Raw genomic sequence first — 24966 nt, 5'->3', positions numbered from 1 at the left:
TTATTATATGTCTCAACTAAAATTATATGAAATTGCATAAACAACATAGTTTAAAAAAAGTGCTTGCTCATCTGTTGCTGATGAGGAAAGTACAATAACTCCACGGTGTTGTTTAATCATTGTACTGATTTTGTTTTGCAAGATGGCTAGAAAGATCAGCTGTGGTCTAACCAAATCAGAACAGCTTCTTTTACATATTTGCTGAGTTTTCATCATGTACTCAAATCATCAAACCTACATATAAAACCTGACTTCTTATGGGTTTTATATACTTTAACCATGACATTTACCCTGTATTACTCAGTACGCAATGACAAGGAACTGAATATTTAGTAGGCTCCAATATGCATGGATATTACTTCCTAAGAAAGTGGGCCACAAAAACATACTATATATATATATATATATATTTAATCCTGCAAAGTTAGTGATGTCCTTCAGACAGCGGATTCCTCGGATAGATTTATTTTTGATGTATTCTCTTAAGTAACAAACCTGACTGCATTAGTTAACAGCTGGGATCAAGCAGGACTATGTGATTGTTTTTGATCTGTCCACATGATCGGTTTCAATTGACTACCTATTTTGGTATAAACTTGATATTGTTTTGTGCCTTGAGACAATTATTATTTTGAGCTATAGAAATTAACTAAATTGTGTAATTGCTCGTTAGCAAACCTCTGCAGCATTCACAGATAAGCAGGCCAAAATACATCCTTACTGCAGTTTCTGAACCACTCACCATTATTTTTAATCATGTTGAGTTCGAAAACTGTTTTCCAAATCAACAGCAAAACCTGTTTTGTTTTTTTTACAGAATTTCACAAAATTTTTTTAAAATGAACTTAAATTGTTTTCTGAAACAACAGTACAGAACAGACCACGAGTGCATCACTATTTGTTTAGTTACACTGTGGCTACCAGAACTCCAAAATGTTGAAGCAATCATTTCATGAATTTCTTTGGAACTGAAAACCTTAATATCTCGCGTTATCAGATAATTCACTCTCATGAACTATCAGATAATTCACTCTCATGACTCGGTAATATTATATATGTTAGATTGGTCATATAACTATCATTTCACCATCTTGCATTATATATCAATTTTATTCATACAACATAGAAGCCTATTGACATATGTAACAAAACAGGCATGTTTAAATCCAACAGCAACCTCACTCATGGTGTTGCGATGCTAGTCGGCCAATGGGCTTTTATTGTTAAAATCTGCACCAGTGCTTCCTTATTATAGTTAATTTAATTAAGTGTTTTAAGTTGTGTTTAATTAGTACACAAATACAAGTAGTCTTTGCACTGGCTCCCTGTTCATTTTAGAATTGATTTTAAGATTGTATTGTTTGCGTCTAGGGCCCTGAATGGGATGGCTCCTCAATACATCACTGACCTCCTCAAGATTTATTCTCCGGCACGTGCTCTGAGGTCTGAGGGCCATCTTCAGTTAATAGTGCCTAAGACGAGGCTTAAAACCAGAGGGGACAGACCCTTTTCTGTAGTTGGCCCCAGACTTTGGAATACTTTGCTCCTCCATATATGACTGCCTCTACGGTGGACTGTTTTCAGTCTCGTCTTAAGACCCACTTTTACTCTTTGGCCTTTAACAACGTGTAGTTTGTGTGGTCCTCTGTGTCCTTTTTAGTAGATTTATTGTTGTATTGTGTTTATGTATTGTTGTGTTGTTGTTTATTATTTGTTATGTACAGCACAGACTTTTTTCTGTTGTTAAATGTGCTATATAAATAAAGTGGATTGGATTGAAATAAATCCGATAAATCCAGAGGTTTGAGTTAAATGTACTTAAACAACAGGAGTATGTTACACTAACTTACTCAACACATTTGAGCTATAGTTTCAACTACTAATGGATATTATGAATAGTCTAATTTTGATCTGTTCCATAATCGAACACACGGTGGTGCTGTGGAGTCAGCAATGCTGTAATTATGGGATCGAAGAAGAACAGTCAAGCCCGCTGATTGGACGGCTGTTTAAGTAAACAAAGCGGAAGATGAGCTCCACACTGAGGTGGTGAAAATACTCCCTCTTCACTCCGAAAACCGGAACGATTCGTTTTTTTTTTTTTTATCTTGGGTTTGTTACAAATCGTGATGAGATGTCATTGCTTATCCCGTTCACCCGCTGCTTGCTGACAGTAACCGGGCGGCTGGTGCGGAGATCTGCTCCGGGTCTCCCCTCGCTGACCCCGCCTGCGCCCTCATGGGTTGCGGCTGCTGGTAAGAAGGAGCTCCCGGATCTTCCGGTGGTCCCGGAGGAGGAGCTGGAGGAGCAGTTTGTGAGGGGATCTGGGCCTGGAGGTCAAGCTACTAACAAAACCAGCAACTGTGTGGTGCTCAAACACATCCCCACCGGGATTGTTGTGAAGGTACAGCTGGACCCCTGTATTTTCAAACAAATAACTGTTGTTTTTATCACGTATTTACATCAGCAAAAAACACTTTAAAGGCTCAGCTGTTGTAATCTGTCATTCAGGGTTTAATTTATCTATCTAGACAATACTATCACAATATTATCACTAACATCTGATAATTGTTAACTTAAGTGCACATTTACACCGTTTCCTAATCGCTAGTAAAACTAGTACAATGAAAGTATGCCTGTCCTTTCAGTCTTGTTGAATTTAATTTAAAAAAAAAGTTAATAATTAGGTATTTACCTTTTATATCAAAAGTATGTTTTTCCAAAGTAGGGACTTTGACATTGTTAGAGAAAATATATAAATGAAAAAAGGCATTTTTTTCTGTATATTGCCTGTATAAACATTAGAATGCAGATTCCTATTTAGCTACACAATATAGCTCTTGCTCCAGTCCTTTATAATAAAGAAGAACACCTATAAATTCCTTTTAACAAGCAAACTAGCACTTATATGTATTCCTATATCTACAGTGGATCTGCCTACCTCTAAATGTAGCAGAAATGTGTGATAGATAAGAATCAAAGGTTTTCAACAGAGCTGGTTTAAACTGTGAATTAATAGATTGTGTCTAATATTTTCTTTGCCATTGTAGAACTAAAACAGGTATATTCGTATTCTGAGGAAACGTGGAAGCTCTCCTTATGTCAGTAAAAAAGAACTTTCACCTTCTGTTCTAACCCTAGATTTATCATTATTATTATTATTTTCTTTTTTTAATATGAAGCTTCTAATAATACATTTTTATTAATTATGATTGCAATGTCACGTGCATTGTTATGAATAGTAGTGAGGTCCGGCTATCACAGATTGAGTGGAGGATTTCTGCATAAACAGCAGTTTGACTTTAATCAGAGTTCTAATTGACTAGTTTATATCTGCTGCTGCTGCTTTTATATTTATCTTTGCATAGAATATGCGATTAAGTTTTTTAGGTTTACTTATAAAAACTTATAGGAGAGACACTGATTCCATTGTACTGTTTCACTCTAATTTAACAATAAAGCCAGGGCGACAGTGGCGTTGGATGTAGGAGTTTGCCCTGTAATCGAAGGGTTGACAGTTCAAGCCCCGACTCCGACTTTCATTGTCGTTGTGTCCTTGGGCAAGACACTTCACCTGCATTGTCTACTGATGGTGGTCAGAGGGCCCGGTGGCGCCAGTGTACAGCAGCCTCGCTTCTGTCAGTGAGCCCCAGGGCAGCTGTGGCTACAATGTAGCTCGCCACCATCAGTGTGTGTGTGAATGGGTGAATGAATGTAGTGTAAAGTGCTTTGGTCAGGTCTCCTAACTTGAATAAAGGCGCTTTATAAGTACATGCCATTTACCATTTACCATTTTTTCATTCAAGTGATTTTCACCTAAGATTTGCATGTTATGTTTGATTAAACCCCTCTACACCCAGCCCAGAAAAGAGACCTTTAAGAAATCTGAGTAAATAAAACAGACATATTTTATGTTTCATGTAGCATGCTCTTATACGTGATAGCTTTAAAGTTTTCTCTAAGGAAGTCAAAACTTTTTTCCTCATTTTGCCAAACAAAATTTTACTGTTGTATTTTTTTGTTTAGTTTTTACAGGTCTCCCTGGAAAAAAGATTATCATCAATGGTGACTTTCCTGTTTAAATAAAGTTCTGTCTTAAAAAAAGAGACTGAAGTGGATGTCATATTTTTATCCCATGCTTAAGTCAAAATAATAACCAAACCCAAACTAGTTTGCATGAACAAAGGATGGTGAAAAAGCATTAAAGAATTTTCTTTTAAGCAGAATAGTCTTAAATAATAGGTCACCTTGTAATGCAACAGGAATTTCTCCATGTGAAATATAAATATAAATGTCAAGAAAAGAACTGCTATATTATCAAAACTAAAACTACATTTTTTTTATTTTTTTTTTATTCTTGCATTGTCTTTTATCCTTTCTTTCCCTGCAGTGTCACCAGACAAGATCTGTGGATATAAACCGAAAGCGCGCCCGGGAAATAATGAGGGAGAGGCTTGATGTGGCATATAAGGGAGAACTGAGCGAAGTGATGGTAAAGAAGAAAGAATCTGAATTGAGGAAACAAGAAAAACGAAAGAGGGTGAATGAGAATTTGGAGCGGAAAAGACTTTTTAAAAAAACCTTGGCTGCAGACACACATATACACAATAAACCTGAAGATGATGCAGTTTAATGTTTATGTGGAGAGTGAAATGTATTTTAATGTTCTTGTAAAAATCACAATAAATTATTTCTGAAGATTTGTAAAACATTTTTTGTCATCATGTTATTACCTTTTTTTGCTTCTATACTATTATCTAATCTATCTGCTAATATAAAGGGAACATAGAGTAATTTAACTTTTACAGAGCACTAACTCTCCTTCACCACTAGATGTGAGTAAAAGCTAAGTGCCTGTTGATTATGCTTCTTTTAGAAGTCCAAATTAAATGTTTACTGTTTGTCACATTCTGGTAACACACGATAGTTAAAGTAACGAAACAAAAGTTACTTATGTTATTAGTGGGTAGTTTTTACTTTTTATTTACTTCATTAATTTGCAAACGTTTTTAGCCAACAGACCTTTTGAGCGTTAGAAGATGCCGCAGCCAATCAGGTGGCGGCTGTGACGCACGCGCTCCGCCTTTATTAACAATACAGCCAATGAAAGACGCAGGAGTATTTTTAAATCCTTCCACCCTGACGGCGTGTTGAGCTTCATGAGTGTCTTGTTATTTTCATTTTATTAATTTATTTTTTTTTTTATTTCTGCAGCTACAACAAAATAAAGAACTCGGCGTCTCATAAGGAATAGCGTCGCTTTTGGAAGATTTCTTTGAGATGGCAAAAGGTTAATTTCTTCATTAGTTGTTGCTTTAGAATACAGCTGGGAGTTAACGTTAAATAGAGAAAACGGTGTAGCCAGCTGCGAATGTTAATTTTCCTTAAACAGGAGGGGAAACACCAGCAAATTCTCTACAGGTTTGTGTGAGTTTGAATTAAAATGGCTCTGTGTGAATATTCCCATGTTTATAAAGGGAAGAAAAATGTGCTGAAAATGAGCAAAACACCCGGAGAGATTGCTGAAAACACGACCAGCTCACAGGCGGAAACAAAGGAGAACGAACCACAAACTACCCAGGTATGTGTCAGCTAATAGTAATATAATCCATCAACTTGCATGAAAAGTGTGTAAAGAATCATTTAATCTATTTTCTTTTTACAAGACCAGTTTTTTAGTTAATCTTACCTGAACACACTAATACTTTCTAAATAATTTGTCCTGTACTGCAACTCACCAGTATAAGGCCTGTGTTTTAGAAAATTGCATTTACAGAATTGAAAGTTTGTTTTAAACTCATCAATTTGAACATATGTAATTTCTAAATTATAGTGTAATGTAAATTAATTGCCTTTTATTATCTATTATTATAGTAAAGCAAGAATTGGGTGTAGAAATTTGTTTTTGATAAGATATAGATGGTCTGGTACTTAAGGATCTTTTTTATACACACTTGCTGCTCTGTTTTTATTTTTCCTCTAGACTTTGCACTGCTGTTTATTAGCACTGAAGGGTTTGCACCCCATTTTTTTGTTGCGCTTTAGAAAAAGGATCAAAAATAATTCCTAAATATCAGATTCTTACCAACTAGGAACAAAAATAAAAAATAAAAAAATTCCACAGCTAGAAAGGAATAATAAAAAACATTATTGTAACTCGGGTTACAGATATGTCCTACGAGGTTTCTGTTTAAAAACACCCAGGTACAAGTATGTAAGTCTTAGGACTTTGAGTTGTATTTTATCTAAATATTATTGTTCTCTATTTTTGAAGGAATCTGTGGGGAAAGCGGTTCTCCAAGGTCTGCGTGTTCCAGGAAAACCTAGATCTCCACTGAGTGACAGTTCCGGTATGCTGATTCAGGAGGGGAATGATTCTGATGCAGCGAATCCTGATCCAGCGAAAATAAAGCAAGGTGAGCATTTAAATTGAAACTTTACCACTTTTAAAATGAGGAACAAAGGAGCAACATGGCAACTTTGTAATGTATTCTTGATACAAGACCTTTTCTGAATTTTCTCATATTACAACCACTAACAAGGTATTTTTCTTTTCATTATAAACTAAAATAGGTTAGTGCATACATATTAAAATTGGAAAACTATGTTGTATTCAATCCCAATACAACATGGTTTCCGCGGTTCAATAAAAATAATTAAAAGTCATTAGATTATTATTCTTTAAATTAAGGCTTTAATTGGCATTAAAATTCATGTGTTTATTGTGGCATTTAAAATGCTTTATTAAGAAAAATGTATATAAAAACAATTTCCTCAGACATATTATATCACGTTATATTTATATTGAACTGCTTCCGGTTGATCTCAAAGCTGTATGTTCAGAAAAGAACCTTGAGTTGGAGAAAAAGTTAGAGAATGGGGGGAAAAAAAGCTAATTTCAACAAAAGTGGCTGGAAAATGAGGAATTCGGGACCTGGCTGCATCCTGTTGACGGGTACCTGTTGGTGGCATTAAAATTATTTCTAAGAGCATTTAAAAGCATTTAATTCGAGTTATTCATTCCTGTATAAACCCTGTACAATTAATATCTGTAATTAAAATTTATATGAATCATTTACATTTAGAAGTAAATCTAATTATTAGAACAAGTTGATTTTTTTTTTTTTTTTACTTATCAGTTTTTCTGGGAACCTCTGAGTTTTGTTGAAGATAAAAAGCAGAGGGATTGTTAAATAAAGATGCCATGGAGACTTTGTAACTCTGGAGGAGCTGCAGAAATTGACAGCTCAGGTGAGAGGGCAACTATAGGCTGAATTTACTGTAAATGTGGCCTTCATGTGGAAAGAGTATGTCAGAAACACTTTGCAGGAACTTACTACATACACAACAGCGGATGCTAGGGGCGAGGATGCTTCCTTTTAGCAATGATGGAAATGCTAGTCAGAGTTGATGAAAAGATGGATGGAGCTAAATGATCAATTTGTTTTAAAATATCAAAAAACTTCAAAGGCCTATGAATGCCGTTAAAACTTTCTCTAAAGCAGGTTCTCTTATCCTCTTTTTCTCCATTCAGATACAACCAGTAAAGCCAAATCTGAGAGCTGCAGCTCCAAAGAGCAGAAACCTGTTGGGCCGTGCCAAAGCGAGGCTAAAAAAACAGACACCGATAAACTTCCACAAAAAGGGTCTAGCGCCAAATCAGAAGACAAGCCTGCAACAGATCCTGGGGTTCCGGCAGCCAAGCCTCGCAGTAAAAACGTCCGGAGGCCTGGAGCAAAGAAGTGAGTTCATCATGTCATCACTTGGCAAGATGCCGATGCTCTTTCTAAGCTGGCTGAACATTAACAATGTCCCTCTCTTTTTCGTTGCAGGACAGAGAAGAAAGCTCTCCAAAACAAGAAGGTCACAGATTATTTTCCCGTCAGGAGAAGTAACAGAAAAACTAAAACGGAGATAAAGGTTCGTATGGGGGAAAATGGTGATGATGAAGTCATTTTTCATGTTTGTAGGTTCGAGTAAATGTTTGATCTAATTATCAGAGTGAAGAACACAAATACATTGATGACCTGCTAAAGAATGGCACTGAGGAAGGAATGGAGGTAATGTGACTCTTTGATTTAACCAAACACTTTATGCAGATGTCCTTTTTATGTGTGAGACTAATTAAGTGATTGAATGTCACCAGGTTAAACACATAGAAGGAAAAGGAAGAGGAGTATTTGCTGTCAAGGCTTTTAAGAAGGGAGATTTTGTTGTTGAGTACCACGGCGATCTGCTGGAGCTTGCTGAGGCCAAAAGGAGGGAAGCACAGTATGCAGAGGACCCTAAAACAGGCTGTTACATGTACTACTTTCAGTACCAGACTAAAACCTACTGGTAGGTCCAATCAACTGCAATATGACTATAAGAACTCTGGGCCAATCAAAACTTAAATTCTTTTTTGTTTTTTTTCTTTACAGCATAGATGCTACGAAGGAAACAGGCCGTCTCGGACGCCTGGTGAACCACAGTAAAAATGGAAACTGCCAGACAAGGCTCCACCCCATCGATGGGACGCCTCATCTGATCTTAGTGGCATCCAAAGACATCAGCATAGATGAGGAACTGTTGTACGACTACGGTGACCGGAGCAAAGCGTCCATCTCTGCACACCCTTGGCTCAAACACTGAAAGGTTGATCACACTGGAATATGTGTGAGCTGTACATAAAAAGCTATGGAAAGTCTTTAAAAATCCTTTTTGTTTTGTTGCCTTGACATGCCTGAAGCAAAGCTCAAAGCTGCAACACTTGAAGTGTTTTTTTTTTTGTTTTTTTTCTCCAAAATGTGCTTTTAATGTTTTAAATTTTTCCTGAATGAATTGTGAGGTACGGATGCTTATCTTGCTGTTATAAAACACCTGAATTGAACACAGAGGAATTGAACAGTGGAGTTTTACTTTTAACATTAGCATTATAAATGCTGAAAGATATAAAAAAAAAAAAATCCTCTAATTCAGAATTTTTATTTCAGTGTCGGATCTATTCACATTTTTATTTCCTTTTTTACTTTGACTGCTTCTGCTGTAGAAATACCTGCTGTGACAACATTTCAGCCTTAAATTATTCATGTCACTTAAAGATCTTTGGGTTTTACTGACCCGTTTCTTGGAAGTGAAGTAATTTTGTGTTCGGATAGACCAGGCTATGCTGGCTGGATTTTGAGATTTTGGAGGGAGTGAAATGTTAGGGTGCTAATAGAGGCCTTTCAACCACATACTAGGAGCTTGTTACAAATTATCCAAATCTCAATGAAAACAGTAATTGGAAGAAGGGTTGATTATTTATATTATTCTACAGTTGACTTGTAGTTTGGCAGGAACTTTTTTTTTTTTTTTTAAGAAATAGTAAATATTTTAAGTCTTTCTACATTGGTTTATCTACTCTTTTCTGATTTCCTTTGTAGAAATCCAACTTGAACATTTTTTTAAATCTATTTCTGTATGAATACATTTGAGGTAAATTGTACATATATTCAAGTTTTGTATCGTATAACTTAGGTGAGAAACTGTCTGGACTGATCTGACAAATTAAAAGTGTTGAACAGAGAAATAAAAAGTTAATAGGAATCGTGTTTTTTTTTTTTTTTTATGCAGGATATAGCATCAAACACTGTAGCTCGACTGTACCCATTAAATTTCTGCCTTTAGTTCCATTGGGATATTATAGGATAAACCAACACAATGCAGTAGCCTATTTTTCATCTAATATCCCCAAAAACATGTTTAAAACTTTTTAAAACCTTAACCCAACTTTAGAAAAAAAAATTTCTGGAGAAATCTTAAAGCATCAATCTAAAACTGCATGCAAGAACTCTTCTATTTGTATGAAGTCTGAAAATCAAGTATCCATGTTCCTCAGCTTACAGATATGCACTACTTTGGGTTAACGTTTGGTTTGTGAGGTATGAATACATATGCAATACGCTGAACATCAACGGTTACAAATTCTGGTTTTATTTTCACTTTGAATGTCATACATAAGGTGGGAGCTGGTATTCATCCATTTATTTTTTTTACATTCTGCATAAATAACCAGCAATAAAAGAAACATCTGTGTGTTTGACGCCATTGGCTGAATGTGACCATATTTTAATTACTTGGTTCTGTGCATAATATCTTCATCTTTTAAGACTTCATTTAGAAAAGTACAAAGGGAATAATTAAAACATAATACTTTCCAGTTACCTTAAAATATTTGTAGTTCAGCTTCTGCAGCACTGTAATACTAAAAAATATCTTCGGTTAAAATCTACAGTGCAAAAGATTATTAACCTGATGTATGTGTAAACAACAATAATTAAAAGAGTGGTTGAAAATTGTGCAGTTAAATCCCATCTGTCTCTTAAACGTTGAGATCTTCTGGAAGATTCCTCTCATTTTCTCCTAAATGAAAACCTAAAAACAGAAAAAGAGTCCAGATTTAGTTCACACTGTGTCCTCTGTTCACAGTTCCTCTGCAGTCAGAAAGTCTGGCTTCAGATTGATCCTTCTTGGTCTGATGAAGCGTGGAAAACCATCACAGAGAAAGGTTCTCTTTCTAACATTTTGTGAAATTTATCAATTCAGCCTATTTATATTATCGTCCAATCTGATCATCTGCTGCTCTAATACTTAAACTGGATAAATATCCCATTAGAACAAAAAAAGCAAATTGAAATGATATATATATTTGCAAACAGTTATTGAACTACAAACAGTGCTTTTCTATATGAATATTGCAAATACTGTTACTGTGCTTATATGTGTACAACCTTATTGAAAGTCTAACATATATGTGAAAAGTGGGGTAAACTATCCGTACAATTTCGGTAGCAGCAAGGCTAATACTTATAGTAAAGGAAGTAACGGATCTGTAATAATCTGGTTATCTACTATTGGATAATTTTCACAATTAGACATTTCCTGTTATTATGCAGCTGATTACAGTTTTAAATTAGAAGAAAAGTCTGGAATACAGCCATAGAAAATCTGGCATCAAGACCTGTTTCCCTCAAAAGCGAGAAACTGGGAATATGAGTTGGGAAAAGTGTGGAATCTTGATTTGAGAAATGTGTGAAAAGCCCGTAACTGGAAGAGTGGGTTCATGTATGACAGGGGCTCAAATCAAAGTTGCAGGGACTTGTGATTACTGACGATAGCAGTTTGGAAGACGGACACATTTTCCATCCTCACACAAACATCCTTTGCATCAGCATGACTTCACCGGGTCACAAGTACATCATTAGCAGACAGGAGAAGGGCTGTAAGTATAATCTCCCTGTTATCGTCTATTCAAAATCATGTGACTGCACCAAAAAGGAAACTTTCAATTCCTTACATTTTACCTGTTAGAGTAAACTCTGTCTTATGCATTTTTCTTCAACACACACACACACATATATATATATATATATATATATATATATATATATATATATATATATATATATATATATATATATATATATATTCTATACATATACTAATCAGCTCATTACTTACAGTTTTCCTATAGTTGTCTTCTCATTTATAGTAGATGAACTGTCCTCTTTGGCTGCTGGTGTATCCAGATCCACGTCGGCCATGGCTGGTTCAGGCTGAGGTAGAATCCCACTGCAGGACAATTTACACATTTATAGACACTGGGAAAGATGGTGCACACATTTATAATTAACAACAAATTTTGAAAACATATTAATCATTTTAGGGTTTTATATTAAGTACTTAAGTTAGCAGAAATATTTGTACCATGCTTAGAATTCAATTACATAACTCAGAAAATGACTTACAGGTGCATGCAAGAATAGCAAAAAAAAAAAAAAAAAAGGGGAGAAAATGAAAATATTTCAATTTTATTTTCGTCCAACTCACTTTTTACCTTGTGCAAATTAAAGTCTCATATAAAGACCCAGGAAAAACAAAAACTTAACAAGGTGGAAATTAGAACTGAAATATTAGTGGCTATTATTCAGAGTGATTAATAAGCGGGGCAAAAAAAAACGTGTTCATTTTATTTGTTTGAGGGATATCACTGCAAAAACAATCTAGAAATAAGTAAAAATTTCTTAAATTAAGTGTATTCACCCTTAATTTGAGTAGGTAAATGAGATAGTTTGCCAATGGAATGAGCAATTTTACTCTTAAAATAAGATAATTAGATAATATGCACTTGAAATAAGATAATGCAATTGTGTTTTCTTATTTTAAGTGTAAACTGTCTTGTTCCATTGGCAAAATATTTTTCTTTTACCTCCTCAACAAACGCATTTATTTTAAGAAAAAATGACTTATATAGATTTAGATTTTTTGCAGTGTGGTGGTATTTTGTATAAAATAGTCTACTAAACTCCACCAGGGTTTAGTATTATCTGCAAGTTTAAGACATGAACTGCAAGATTCTGATTGAGTTTTTATGTTTATTTGTTAATTTCCCATTGACTATCCCACAAAGTAATGTATTAGGTACGCTCAGTCCTCTTCCGGGGTTATTTTGTGGGTCAGAACCCGAAAAGTTTAGGAAGCTCTGCTTTTAAATAATGAAATGGTACTGTTCACTGTCAATCAGATGGCTGGAAAACTGTGACAGGAAAGACAAATTTAGCTGAAATATCACAAAAAAACACAGTCATACAACAAAGGGGTCCTATTTTACAAGAAGAGTTAGCCAGCTAAAAAAAAGGCATGTCTGTTAAGCAGCTGACTGCAGGCTCCTCCTGAGCAGATCACTGACTAATTGACCGGAAAACATCAGTTTGTTGTACTTAAAGGGAAGGAATAAACAAAAAAACAGAGGAATGCTTTGCATGAAAGGCATGTGAAAACTACTATTGAAATTTGAAGAAAAAAAAAAAAGTAAATCTGACCATATAATGCTATACAAGGATAATATTTACCATCAAATAGTCTAAATAAATTATTGGTAAGCAGAGAAAGGGGCCCTGGGAAACTATGATATAACAGCATGCCACATATTGCTTTAAAACAATTCTTAATCGTTGCAGACTCTTTCTAAATAAATAGTGCAGCCATCTATTAAGTGACTGCTGTAATACATGCATTTTTGGGGATAATTGCTGCTTTTCTGTTTTAGTAAAACAATAATAGTTTTCCCTCTTTGGGGATAACAATGTAATTTCACTTTAAATGTATTATTACTCTTCTGGTATTATAATAACATACTGTAAGAATTTAATCTGTTTTTGCAGCTCTTTACCAAACTGATACCAGCTGTGTTTCAGGGTGGTTCAATTAAAAATCAACAGTAAGTGATGATCCTGCAATGGTGGAGAAGAGTTGACAGTGAGTATCCTGTGAGGTGACCTCTTGTATAGCTGGATCTCCTCCTGAGCCACCATGAGCTGAGCCTTCAGCTGGTTCCTCTCCTGTAGCACCTCCTTCAGCTCCTGCATGGTGAAGCGTGGTCTGTTCGGATCATTCAAGTCCACCACCACCTGATTTGCTCCCGTTTGCTGCTGGGAGAGGAGGAGAAACCGTTAAAGCCTCTCTACGTGTGTCCCAAACATGAGCTAGAGCCGCGGGATGAGGCTCACCGCGCCATGTCCGGAGGAAGGAGAGCCCTCCTTGATGATCCTGTCCAGCTCTGCCTTCAGGTTGTCTCGCTCCATTTTCAGCTCCTCCACTGACAGATTGTACTTATTCACCAAAGTTTCAAACATCTCGAGGACTCGGACTATCCTGAACTGTAAATCAGACACTTCCTCGCCGGTGCTGCTGATTTTTAACAAATCTCGGCCGATCACGTATGAAATGTCATAGACATCTTCGACAGTGAGCTCAAAGGCGTTCTTCTCAAAGGCCAGAGCAGGCGACGACTCTTCACCAAACTCCATGACGACACGGACAGACTCCTTGAATAAAGTAACTTTTTAAACACAATCTCACACTCGAAGTTCTAAACAGAACGATTCCTCTCAGTTTGTTGACTCTGGATCTTTTTCCGAAACGAAGGTAACAAACTTCCAGCGGGGCAGCACTTCCCCCATCACTCATCCTCCAATAGCGTGACGGCAGAGGAGGGCAAAGTATCCTAGCGACAGGTGAGTTCAAAGATCGTCTATGTAAAAAACCGTTCCCTCGGGCACGATCAAATCCTAAACGGAGTTCATTTATTTAAATAAAGAAAAAAGGACACATCTTCTTGAACATCTGTTCTCTCTGCAATCCAGAACTGTTTTGAACTGTCAAAATCAAGTGATGAATCACGTGTTTTCATGTTTGCGACATTAATTGCCTCCCAGAGCACGGGCGGGGCCAGATGGGGGGGCAGGGGTGGTCATGCCCACCCATAGCCAATCATTGGCCACCCCTACCATTTTTTTCTCTCAAGTAGAATATTAAAAACATTTTAAATTTATATATATTAACAATTACTTGACAACAAAACCACTGTGGTTAATTATGCACATCAATATACCAACATTAGAGATGATTAGTACAGAATTCTTGCCCTTTCAGAACTAGATTTTGTGTTATATGCCGTAAAGAGAAAATGTTAGCAAGTCATCTAAGTCTTCAGTGAAATCATAGATACTGTAAATAACTATTTTAACAAAAACCTATTAAATTATTAATTTATGTAGATATTAGTACCTGTAAATATCAATTTAATGTAGAATATTGATAAAAGTAGGTAAGTAATGACGATGGAAAAGATGTTCGTTCCAGAACTCAAACCTCAAAGAATTTTATCCAATATACCTTTTATCTAGACGGATGTTTAAATATATGCATCTATTTGTTAGCAAAGGCTGTAGGAAACTATAGTTTGTCTTTAGTTAGGAATATGGATGTTGTGCTTGTTCCTGTTGGAACAGTGTTGATTGACCCTGAGGTTGTGGTGCCTATCCACTTTTTGGCCCCCCCTCAGTGTACATTGGTTATTGCCTGGCCACCCTTATAAAAATTTTCCAGCTACGCCTGTTGCAGAGAGAAATTATCTAGTCAGGAATTTCAAAAAGATATATAGTACTGTTTTCTAAATGCAAATGTATAACAGACAATACATCATTTAGATCGTTATAAAGTCAAATGAATGTGGATGTATTTAACAAACGTATAAAATACTAAAAATAAACCTTTATTTACTTTATTCACAAGGACATCAATTTACACGTTCTCCAAAGCAGACATCAAATGCTACATATAATTTTATAATTATTAATTGTACAGCATTCAAGTGGTTTGTTGGAGGAAACTGCAGCATCACTTAAATATGATAATTTTAACATTTCAATTGTTTTAAAATCATAAATCATCCAGTAAACTTTTCCCAGAGCAATTTGTGACATAATTCAGATAATGCATGTAAAAAAAATTAAAGTATGAGAGAACTCAAACTGTAATCTACAAAATGCTCAATTGTAAAGTATTTGGATTCATTTAAAGTATTGCCAAGTTGGCCGTAAGTTAAACCAAAACATTTAAAAAGTGACTCTATAATTCATGTTGACTTTAAATTCAGAAACAGGGCAGGGGCTGGTTATTGATAATAAGGCAAACAAAGGTTATAAAAACTTTACTTTTAAACTAGCAAAATTTATTTTTGGCATAGCACAATTGTGAATTAAAACCCATTTAATGAGATGCCTTAAAAGTGTTTATGTGTTCTCCAAAAGCAAGGAACATATAGAGACATCAAATTGTCTCTTGAGAAGGAAAACTTAATGCATTTCTGTTTTACGGAAAAGGAATCACATCAATTTTAATATTTTGGATTAAAATCATGCTGTAATAAGAATACTGCCCCATTTCTAGTATAATCAAAAATCCAGTTCAGAGCCATTTTTCCCAAATAAAATCATTTTTGTGTCGAGATGAATTGTAAAATAAATATTTTGCATGAAAACATTCATACGAAGGAAACAAGTCTCCTGATTGGCAACAAGGTGGGATCGTCTGTGATTAAACCAGCAGCCACCATCGGCATTATGGCAGTGAAGATCCTGTCCAGAAAGTGAAATGGAAAGAATGGACAGGAAAAAGGTAAAAGAGATGTTTTTAGTCTTTATGGATTTGTTGCCATTCATAGTAAACTCAGTTCTGTAGATCAAAAGCATAAATGGGCTTAAAAAAACAATCTCATTACTTACAAGCGTCTTATTCCTGATTCAGGCTGATCAGCAGAAGTGGGATGTGATGGAGTATTAAGAGGAGAGGCAGTAGTGCTGATGTCTTCTTCAAACTCCTCACTAAAGCAATAAAGACAAGGTTAGCTTTAAAATCAAATGCTTTCTAAACCATCCAGAGCGTGAGATTGCAAAGCAAATCTCACCTCTTGTAATACGCTAACTCTTCCTGGAGCAGGAACACCTGGGCTTTAAGTTCATTCCTCTCCTGCAGGACATCCTGCAGCTCCTGTAAGGTGAAACGAGGTTTGTCTGCATCCTGTTCAGAGCCGTCCGTCTCATCCTCTGACTCAGCATAAGCTGAGTGATCCTGCAGTAAAACACACATTTAGCCTTTCTGCTGTGCACCATTAACATCAATAACAAAGCTGGTTGGTTGACAGGGCCTCTGAACAGCCAGGCAGTAGAAATGATAACCTGGGTTGTCTTGGAGATGCTAATACCATGACAACAGACATGCCTAAAAAAAAGATATGCTGCTTCACCCTTGCAAAGCTAGTTACAATAAAAAATGATGCAATCTAAGCATTAAACAAGATAAAATATGCATGCTTGATAAAAACATAGACACAGAGAGTGATTATCTTAACTGAACCCGAAAGAAGATTTTACCAGCAAATGTGCTGCAGTGTTTTCTCCTCCAGGAAGCTCTTTCTCATTCGTTCTATTTTCTGACGTTGTCAGAAGGGAAAGGCTCTTGTCACACTGCAGGCACTTTTCCACAAAGCTGGGATCTCCTCCACACTCCACCCACACTGATCTTGGTTTGTCACAGTCAGACATGGAAGTCCCTGCAGTCTGGATGTGGAACAAACAACAGTTGATTCCAGTGCCTGAGTAAACATATCTAGTCACATTACAATAGCAAACATGGATCTTTTGGTTTACCTGGACTTTTTGTGTGACAGAACAGAGCAAAGTATTTTGTAACTGTGGGGTGGAATGATAATAATTGAACTTTATTGATCTCACACTGGAGAAATTTACCTTTGTAATTAAAACATCCCCTTGAGGAGCAGTGGGCTGTTTGGAGTTAAGGGTCTTGCTGAGATACCCAGAGTGGAGGCTGTGGTGATCGAACCAGATTCTTGCAAGCTTCTCAGAGCATAAGCGCACTGCTCTAACCACTAGGCAATCACAAATACCCAATACAATCACCTTTTGCAATTACAACTAAAGGTCTTATGGTGTATGGCTCTTCAACTTTTGCACATCTATATACTTTTGTCCCTTCTTTGTAGAAAAGCTCAATGTTTGTAGAAAAGCTCACGTTCTGGATGGACCATGTCTGTGAACTGCCACTTTTAGGTGTTACAGATTAACTGGTTTTAGATCTAAACTGTGACTGGGTCATCCAGACCAGCGGTCCCCAACCACCGGGCCACTGGTACTGGTCCGTGGGTCATTTGGTACCGGGCCGCACAGAAAAGAGTATGAGTATATATATATATNCACTGAGTTCAGGACATGTCCAGTGCCTGTCCAGCCACTATAGCATTCTTGGAAATGGGCTATCTTGACCTGCATGCAGCCCTTGTACCATGAACTGGCCTACACCTTTCTTTGTGGTGCTCTCCGATGCATGTTATCATTTTACCTTTCTCCTTCTCCTCAAGCTTAACCACAAATAGATACAGACTTTGAGCCTCAATTTGCTGCACAGCTGCCGTTATGCCAAAGTGTTTTCCTAAGATATTATTTTATTTTTAATGATAGAAGGGAGGAAAAGGGGGCAAAAATCATGTCCGATTTAGTTTTTTGGGTGGGGTGGGGGGTTTATTTCATGATAGCTACCAACTTCCAATACATAATATCTCTCAAATGACCCAATGCACCATCACTGAAGTGGGCATAATCATTTTCCAAAATGTTTATTTTTAGGCCATTTATCCCCTCCCCCTGTGTCTGTGTGAAACCTGTGCTTGTCAGTGTCTGTGTGGTATACCTAATAGTGTGTGTGCAGTATGTGCACTCTTCTGTACAGGACAGTGTGCATGTCTGTTCACAGTATACAGTATTTGTTGCATAGTGCGTGCGTGTGTGTGCGCCAGCACGCGCGGGGGGTTGAGGGGCCAAGACCATGTCAGGCCCAGGGGGCCAAAATTTCTTAATCCGCCCCTGACTTCGCCTATGAGAAAAAGGAGCAGCGCATGAACCGAACGAAACACACGCGAACCGAACCGAGACAGTCGAACCGAACGGTGCGGACGGTTTCATAAATCGTCCCATCCCTAATATATATATATATATAAAATTATTGGCGATCAGAGTCTGAGTGATGTTTTATTTTGAAAAATATAAAAAATTGCTCTCCCAATTACATCAGTCATGCATCTGTGCCTCTTGACACAGGTTAATTCAGTTCAAGACTCATCCTATCTATAACATCCTATCTTTGTGAAGCGGGATTTTCTGTGGTTACAGCGACCAAAACAAAGCTACGGAGCAGACTGGACATCAGGAGCACACTTCGTCTGTCATTTTCTCAGATTACACCTAGATGGGACCGGCTTGTTGTTTTATTTTAATGCTGTTTGTATTTGATTTTATCATTTTACTTGATCGTATTCAGGATCGGATTCAGGTTTTGAACCATAGTGAAACCTACAGGTCACCAGGCCTTAGGAGTGGAGTTGGGCATCCTGGATCCAAACCACCATGTTTCAGCTTTTGGGTGTTTCCAGGGTGATTTTCTGTGGAAGTTTTTGGCCTTATCTTATGCAAGAACATTTCCTACATGTTTGATGTTCCTCCTGATCTGGCAAGTGAAAAACTGCAAAGTAGATTTGGGTATCTGAGCTAACGAACATCCTGATAGAGTTTAAATGTTGAATTCAGGGATACATATTAGTTCTCTTACTTTCATTGATGCTGATATTGGCGAAGGGGTCCCTGATCTTGTTCCAAGAGGGGAAACTATCTCTGCCAGTTCTCTTTCTAGTTCCTTCTCCTTGAGCTCCTTCCTCAGCCTTCTGACCTCCAGCTGGAGAGCGGTGAACTCCTGCTGCTGTGCTTGGGCAGCAGCCTCCAGCTCGGCTCTCTGGTGGATCAGCGCCTTCCCCTGAGCCTCCATCACTCCGGTCCTGTGAAGAAGGTCCTGGTTGATTCTGATGAGGCGATGCTGCTGCAACTGAAGCTGTTTTAAAGAGACAGCGTCTTACTATATATTTAATTCTAGCCAGAGATGGAACTGAAATGTGCGTAGATTAAACCCTCACCGCTTCAACATCCTCGTTTCTTAGTGTAAGCTCGTGGTCTTTTGCTCGGATCTCATCTCTCTGTTTCTCCACCAAGTCTTTCAGCTTCAGTATTGCTTGGCTTTCCTTCTTTGACTTCCCTGCTTTAATGGAAAAAGAAACATAATCTGTAAAACACAAATAAAAAATAAGTAATCCCAACAGATATATGCCTAAACCAGCCCTAATTGTACCATCAAAGATGCTTCTAGAAGTTAGTTTAGGTTACAGCTACATAAGATCCATTTAGATTATCTCTTTTATACCATACTGGAGTGGGTCTGGTGGTCCAGTCCTGCAGAATCTACCTAATGAATTATACGACTGCAATATAAAGTGCGAGAGTTGAAGCGAGGGCTGCAGTCAAGACTGCAAGGACAGCTGCACTTGCAAAGATTCTCACACAAGAGTTATATTTTCTACTGCTTCAAAAATAGTCTCCTTAACAAGCTCCTGCCGGTGTCTTCATTGCCTACATAGAGGTCAGCTTACAAACATGTATATTACTCTATTAACAGGAGGCAGACTTTGATATTTTCAAATGGGGTCGATCAACAGATGTTGATTCATTTCTTGTTTAGTCCAACAATAACTCACTTTCCTGTCCAAAGGAAAAAGCACATGGCAAACCACCTCCACTCCAGAAACACAAAAGATTGAAAACAAGATGGAATCAAATTTTGGAGGTTAAAATTGACCCAGTTTTTGACAGCTGAACCAAGGGAATCATTTGAAATTATCCAGAAACAACAATATTCCAAAACCTAATAAAAACAACAACAAAAAAACATCATTTATATAAAAATATGGTCCCATTTCCCCCAATCACTCAAAATGTTTTGCATCTGAAAGTCACTCCAGTAAAACTCAAGGTAACATGTAGGATACTGTCTTAAGTAAAACAAACTTAATCCAAATATACCTTATAATGTATTTATTTATGCACATTTTTCTTTCTGCTGACACACTGGATTTGCAAAATGAGTTTCAGAATGAATAATTTTTTAACAGAATGTTTGTGATTAAACAACCAAAATTACTTTATACCTTTTGTGCATTTGTGCAACACAAGGATTCAAATCAGTCTTTGTAATTAGGACTGTTCAAAAGATTCATTCGGGATAAACCCATTTACTGACCCGTCAGGAGAAGAAAACATATTTATGGTTAAAAGATACAGATAATTTTCTTGTTTGTGTTCAGTTTTCAGAAAGGCTTTGGTTTGTTTAAAATGTTCAGGTCAGAGGATATTAAACCAGACATCTTTGTAGATTTCTATTATTTCTATGTTATTTTAAATTTTTCTGCCAAAAACTTATATTGAGAGATAGGTGCATCTCAATAGATTTAAAAATAATTGAATAGTGAACTTATTCTAGTAATTCAGCTGTATTGTGTTTTATTCCGCCCTCAGTAATTGGTCAGGGCACCTTTTACTTGAATTACTACATTAAGGCAGCACGGCATGGAGGTGAGCAGGCTTTGGCAAAAGTAAAGTATTAAACAAGTCCAGGTTGCTTTAAACTCTTCTCAAAAATCCATGTACGGACTTTGCTTCACAATAATCTCAAGTCTGAAGTTATCCCTAATGTTTTCCTCCAACATTTTTCCTTCCACTTAACTTTCCAACAAGACGCTTGGATGGACATCCTGAAAAGACGAGTTTCATGTTCTTATTTGATGCACATGAATGCACCCGTTTCTTTTTATTAAACCAACCTAATTTCTCTTTACTGGTCACATCATTGCCAATAATTAATCTGTTCATAGTTGCAGAGAGGAGTTTCAGTCCCACACCACCTACCTTCGTGTTTCTGGAGGTCGTCCTCTGTAGCGGAGGACTCTTTCAGCGAGACGTTAACTTTTAACCTCTTGTTCTCTGCCTGAAGCCGAGCGACTTGAGACAGCAGATCCTGGACTTCTCCCCTCCAAACATCCTCTACCTGCTCCAATTGCTGATCACAGATATTACAGGAGAAACATGAAATTAAAAACAGTAGGTCAATCACATCTTTAGAGCAGTAATATCGGTTTTGGAATGATTGGGTCGGTTAAGTATGACTTTGGGGCAGGATTGTGGAGATGCATGCACAGCAGCAGTAATTGGCATCACCTAAAAGAAAGGGAACTGCAGTAGTACTGTAGATTTTTGCAATGCCCATTGTAACTGAATATATTGTGAAGCTCTATATTGAATAAAAAAAAATAATCAAAGAAAGGAGGATAATGGTTATCATCTGGTATCCAAAGTTCTTTTACTCGTCACAAAAAATTCCAAAGCTGTGTAAAAAATATTTGTCATCTGCATAATCCTTTTACTCCTTCATGAAACAAATATGATTAATTCCAGACATTAAATAAATCATGGTCACTATTCAATTGATCATTCAAAAATCTAAAGTAGCAACATTTGTAAGCTGCTCTGCTCAGGTCAAATTTTTTAAATCTACAGCAATAGAGGAGAATCTGTTAAAACAACTATTATTTGTTATCCACAAATGTGTCCTATATGGATGCCACACGTAAGAAGAAAGCAATTTGTGAACAAAGTTATAAGAAGTCATGCTTTCAGTTTGTCCAAAAAAAGTAGGCTATGTAGAGGAAATATTGGAAGATGCTGCTATCTTCAAAGAGGATATCAATTAAATCTGAGAGAGTTGGAACTTATTTAAAACAAGAATTAACGATAAAATAGATCTGAAACAATTCATTGGATTATTCATGATCAATGACCCTTATAATAATCCAGTCACCATTATCTGGAATTCACAGACTTTAAAACACACCATTTGCTGAAAGAATACCCCACTAAGGGCAACAATTAGGCCAAAAGATGTAATTTGATCTATCCAGAACTTCTAAGTGGTAACTCTGAAAATTTTTTTGTGTTTTCTTTTTCTTCTTCTTCTTTTTTTTTTTACTAAGGTAGGTTGTTTAAAAAAAGTATCTATTTTACACTAAAAAGGAAAAAATCCCAGTTAAAAACCTGAAACCATCAATAGTTTTTTATAATTTATAGCAGGTCTGCAATAAAAACCAGTCTCAGGCTGTGTAGAGCTGCTATTCTCAAAGGGTGGTGTCCTGGACCAACAGGTAGGTTATTGGATCTCATGGATCATCCACGGCATGGGGGTCTCCACCCCTAAAGGATTGTTGATTACTGCAGGGGGCAAGTTAAAGATTAATTTTTATCACAAATAGGTTAGGTAGCTTCTGCAAAAACTATTTAAAAACACTTTTGTATTATATTTACACATGTAACCTACCAAGACCTGATCACTGTGGAGCTGTTCTTCATTTAGGCCTATTTTGTTGCATATTTTCAGGCTGAAATTAACAGTTTACATTTGAGGGATATTACTTCTTTGTCAGCATTCCTCAAATAGCTGTTAACAACATGTAATCCAACTTTAATTTAGGTGAAATGTTAATAATGTTCTCTTTCTCTGCTACTTATATGCTGGTCTATGACATACAAATTTAAAATGCATTCAGGTTTGTTATTGAACAGTCAGATGCGACATGCGGGCCTTTAATCAGCAGCTCGGACCTCCTGCTGCTTCCTCTCCTGCTGGTATCTGTCGCTCCTCTCCCGCCGCAGCCTGTCCAGCTCCCCGCGCAGCTCCTCTGTCTCCTGTCTGGCAGCCCCGCGGCCCACCAGGACCTCCAGGACCTCCAGAACCCGCACCACTCGGGGCACCACCCCGACCAGACACTCGCACCCGAACCTGTCTATGACCCGCTCAAATTCCTGGCCGAGCACCGCCGCGATGTCGTAGACGTCCATGACGGTGAGCTCCGCCGCAGGTCTGTCCAACGCTGACATAACGCGGCTCTCTGTTTATCCCGGGCTCTTTATTTAAACCCCCGAAATCCAACATATCTCTGTTGAAAACAACACATTCATCGGACTATGTGGGGGAAAAAACAAACAATTAAGTTAAGGCAAGAAACGTGAAGCGTAAAGCAACGCAGGAGAAACTTGGGGGAGTTTGTTGACAGTTTGAATTTCATCAAAGTCTGCAGCGCCTCTTCTGCTGCTGCTGCATTTGAGTCAAAGCGAAAACTCGGAAATTTCAGTTTTAAAATATCAAAGCGTTGTATTACCATGTTCTCCTCAGTAATGGATTGTATTTTACTAACCCGCTTACTCAGTTGAGCTAAATTGTGAATGTGCACAACTAAGAAGGCCTTAAAAACGTTTTTTTGTTTTGTTTTTAATTAATCCCTTTAACAAAGGGAAAACATAATTATATTTCAGGTTTCTACTGTACATTCAGCCTAATAATTCAACCAACACCAAACTCTAAAATAGTGATGTTACAATAGTTTGAGGGGACGAAACTTTTCTTTTGTTTTTAAATCACAAACTCTGTTAAATTTGCACAAGTTTTAATTTTTACTACTGGCTCTAAAGACACAACTTCTCCTTCCAAATTAAGCACAAGAAACTACTGCGCATGTGAAGACATGACTATATAACTCTAAAAGCCCATCAATCATCTGTCAATGTCACCCACCAAAACATGTCTGCACATGAATGTGCAAATCAAAAAAGGTTACTATTTGAAAAACAAAATAAATACTATATAACTATAAATATTATAAATATATAATTTCCATATGTATAAGTTCCATATATATATTTAAATATGGGACAAAAACAAAAACCAAAAACAGAGATCCATTCAACAAGGCAGAATATTATTAAAAAGTTAATTTATTTCAATTACTAGACGTATTGTGTAAAACACATAATATAAAGTAAAAACAGACAGGAGTAATTTTATGTTAACGATTATAAGCTTACAACTAAGGAAAACACAGCATTTAAGGAAATACATCAGAAAATTGAACACATTTCTAATACTTAAATAGTTTTACTTTAAAAAGGTAGCCTACTTCTGAGAAACTATTTGTATTTAATACAACTCTACATTCAAACACTATTAAAAACTATTAGGAGCGAATCTGATAATATACACACAATTTATAACATTACATGGAATTAATTCATTATATATTTATATTAGAAAATCATACAGCTACAAATAAATAAAAAACATGAAGTAATGCTATAATTGCCATATAGAAACTGACTCTTTGGTCAGTGCTATATCTGAGAATATTATTAGAAAGTTGAGTGGAAGAAAAAAGTAAATTAGCAAGAGGGATAACCACTGCCCTGAGAGGATTGGGAAACAAACCCATTTAAGTACCTTTGGGAAAACTACAGGACTTTGGCTCTGACTGTCAAAGCTTTCAGAACCCCCCCACAGATGTATCATTGTGCTTGATTGGTCAAAACTGGACTAAATCTCTGAGGTTCCTTTTGAAGCTGCCTGGGCTTCCTTAAGGAGGTCTTTTTTACCAAATGTTGTAATAACTTACCTGTAAAATCATGGGTACATTCCAAAACACTTGCCCCTTTAAAAGCTTATCATTGTCATAGGCTGATCTCCTCTATGCCATGTCACATTGAACCAATAACTCTGTACTGTACAGTAGGGTGACCAAACGTCCGTATTTCCCGGGACATATCCGTATTTCACGTCCTGTCCCGGGCGTCCCGGGTTTTTTTTAGAAAGTGAGGAAATGTCCTGATT

The 24966-nt window shown here is 36.8% G+C and overlaps 3 protein-coding genes across 6 annotated transcripts; 1 reads left to right on the top strand and 2 right to left on the bottom strand.

Moving 5' to 3' along the window:
• Positions 1-2104: 2104 nt before the first annotated feature.
• LOC107087301 (N-lysine methyltransferase SETD8-A-like) lies at positions 2105-9597 on the top strand. 2 transcript variants are annotated; one of them, XM_015378810.1, is made up of 9 exons: positions 2105-2404; positions 4391-4481; positions 5478-5581; positions 6275-6416; positions 7535-7742; positions 7833-7920; positions 8001-8060; positions 8147-8337; positions 8421-9597. In XM_015378810.1, the coding sequence occupies exons 1-9, from the start codon at positions 2135-2137 to the stop codon at positions 8629-8631; spliced, it is 1365 nt and encodes a 454-aa protein (XP_015234296.1). In that variant the 5' UTR covers positions 2105-2134; the 3' UTR covers positions 8632-9597. The 2 variants fall into 2 exon arrangements, with proteins under 2 accessions (XP_015234296.1, XP_015234295.1); XM_015378809.1 differs by lacking the exons at positions 2105-2404; positions 4391-4481 and adding an exon at positions 5129-5290.
• Positions 9598-9765: 168 nt separating this feature from the next.
• Positions 9766-14108, bottom strand: rilpl2 (Rab interacting lysosomal protein-like 2). Of its 2 annotated transcripts, none has more exons than XM_015378811.1 (4): positions 13530-14108; positions 13300-13451; positions 11482-11592; positions 9766-10395 (listed from the first exon to the last, which is right to left on the bottom strand). In XM_015378811.1, the coding sequence occupies exons 1-4, from the start codon at positions 13827-13829 to the stop codon at positions 10374-10376; spliced, it is 585 nt and encodes a 194-aa protein (XP_015234297.1). In that variant the 5' UTR covers positions 13830-14108; the 3' UTR covers positions 9766-10373. The 2 variants fall into 2 exon arrangements, with proteins under 2 accessions (XP_015234297.1, XP_015234298.1); XM_015378812.1 differs by having other exon boundaries at positions 13300-13448; positions 13530-14097.
• A 971-nt stretch (positions 14109-15079) lies between these two features.
• On the bottom strand, positions 15080-23360 carry LOC107087260 (RILP-like protein 1). 2 transcript variants are annotated; one of them, XM_015378736.1, is made up of 8 exons: positions 22911-23360; positions 21165-21315; positions 19343-19464; positions 18985-19260; positions 16737-16922; positions 16271-16434; positions 16089-16187; positions 15080-15941 (listed from the first exon to the last, which is right to left on the bottom strand). In XM_015378736.1, the coding sequence occupies exons 1-8, from the start codon at positions 23184-23186 to the stop codon at positions 15848-15850; spliced, it is 1368 nt and encodes a 455-aa protein (XP_015234222.1). In that variant the 5' UTR covers positions 23187-23360; the 3' UTR covers positions 15080-15847. The 2 variants fall into 2 exon arrangements, with proteins under 2 accessions (XP_015234222.1, XP_015234223.1); XM_015378737.1 differs by having other exon boundaries at positions 19343-19461.
• Between the last annotated feature and the right edge of the window lie 1606 nt (positions 23361-24966).

The sequence above is a fragment of the Cyprinodon variegatus genome, unplaced genomic scaffold (assembly GCF_000732505.1).
Source record: "Cyprinodon variegatus isolate N-32 unplaced genomic scaffold, C_variegatus-1.0 Scaffold178, whole genome shotgun sequence".
Lineage (NCBI taxonomy): Eukaryota > Metazoa > Chordata > Actinopteri > Cyprinodontiformes > Cyprinodontidae > Cyprinodon > Cyprinodon variegatus.
Note: the sequence above shows the minus strand (reverse complement) of the source record. Positions and strands in the feature narration are given on the sequence as shown.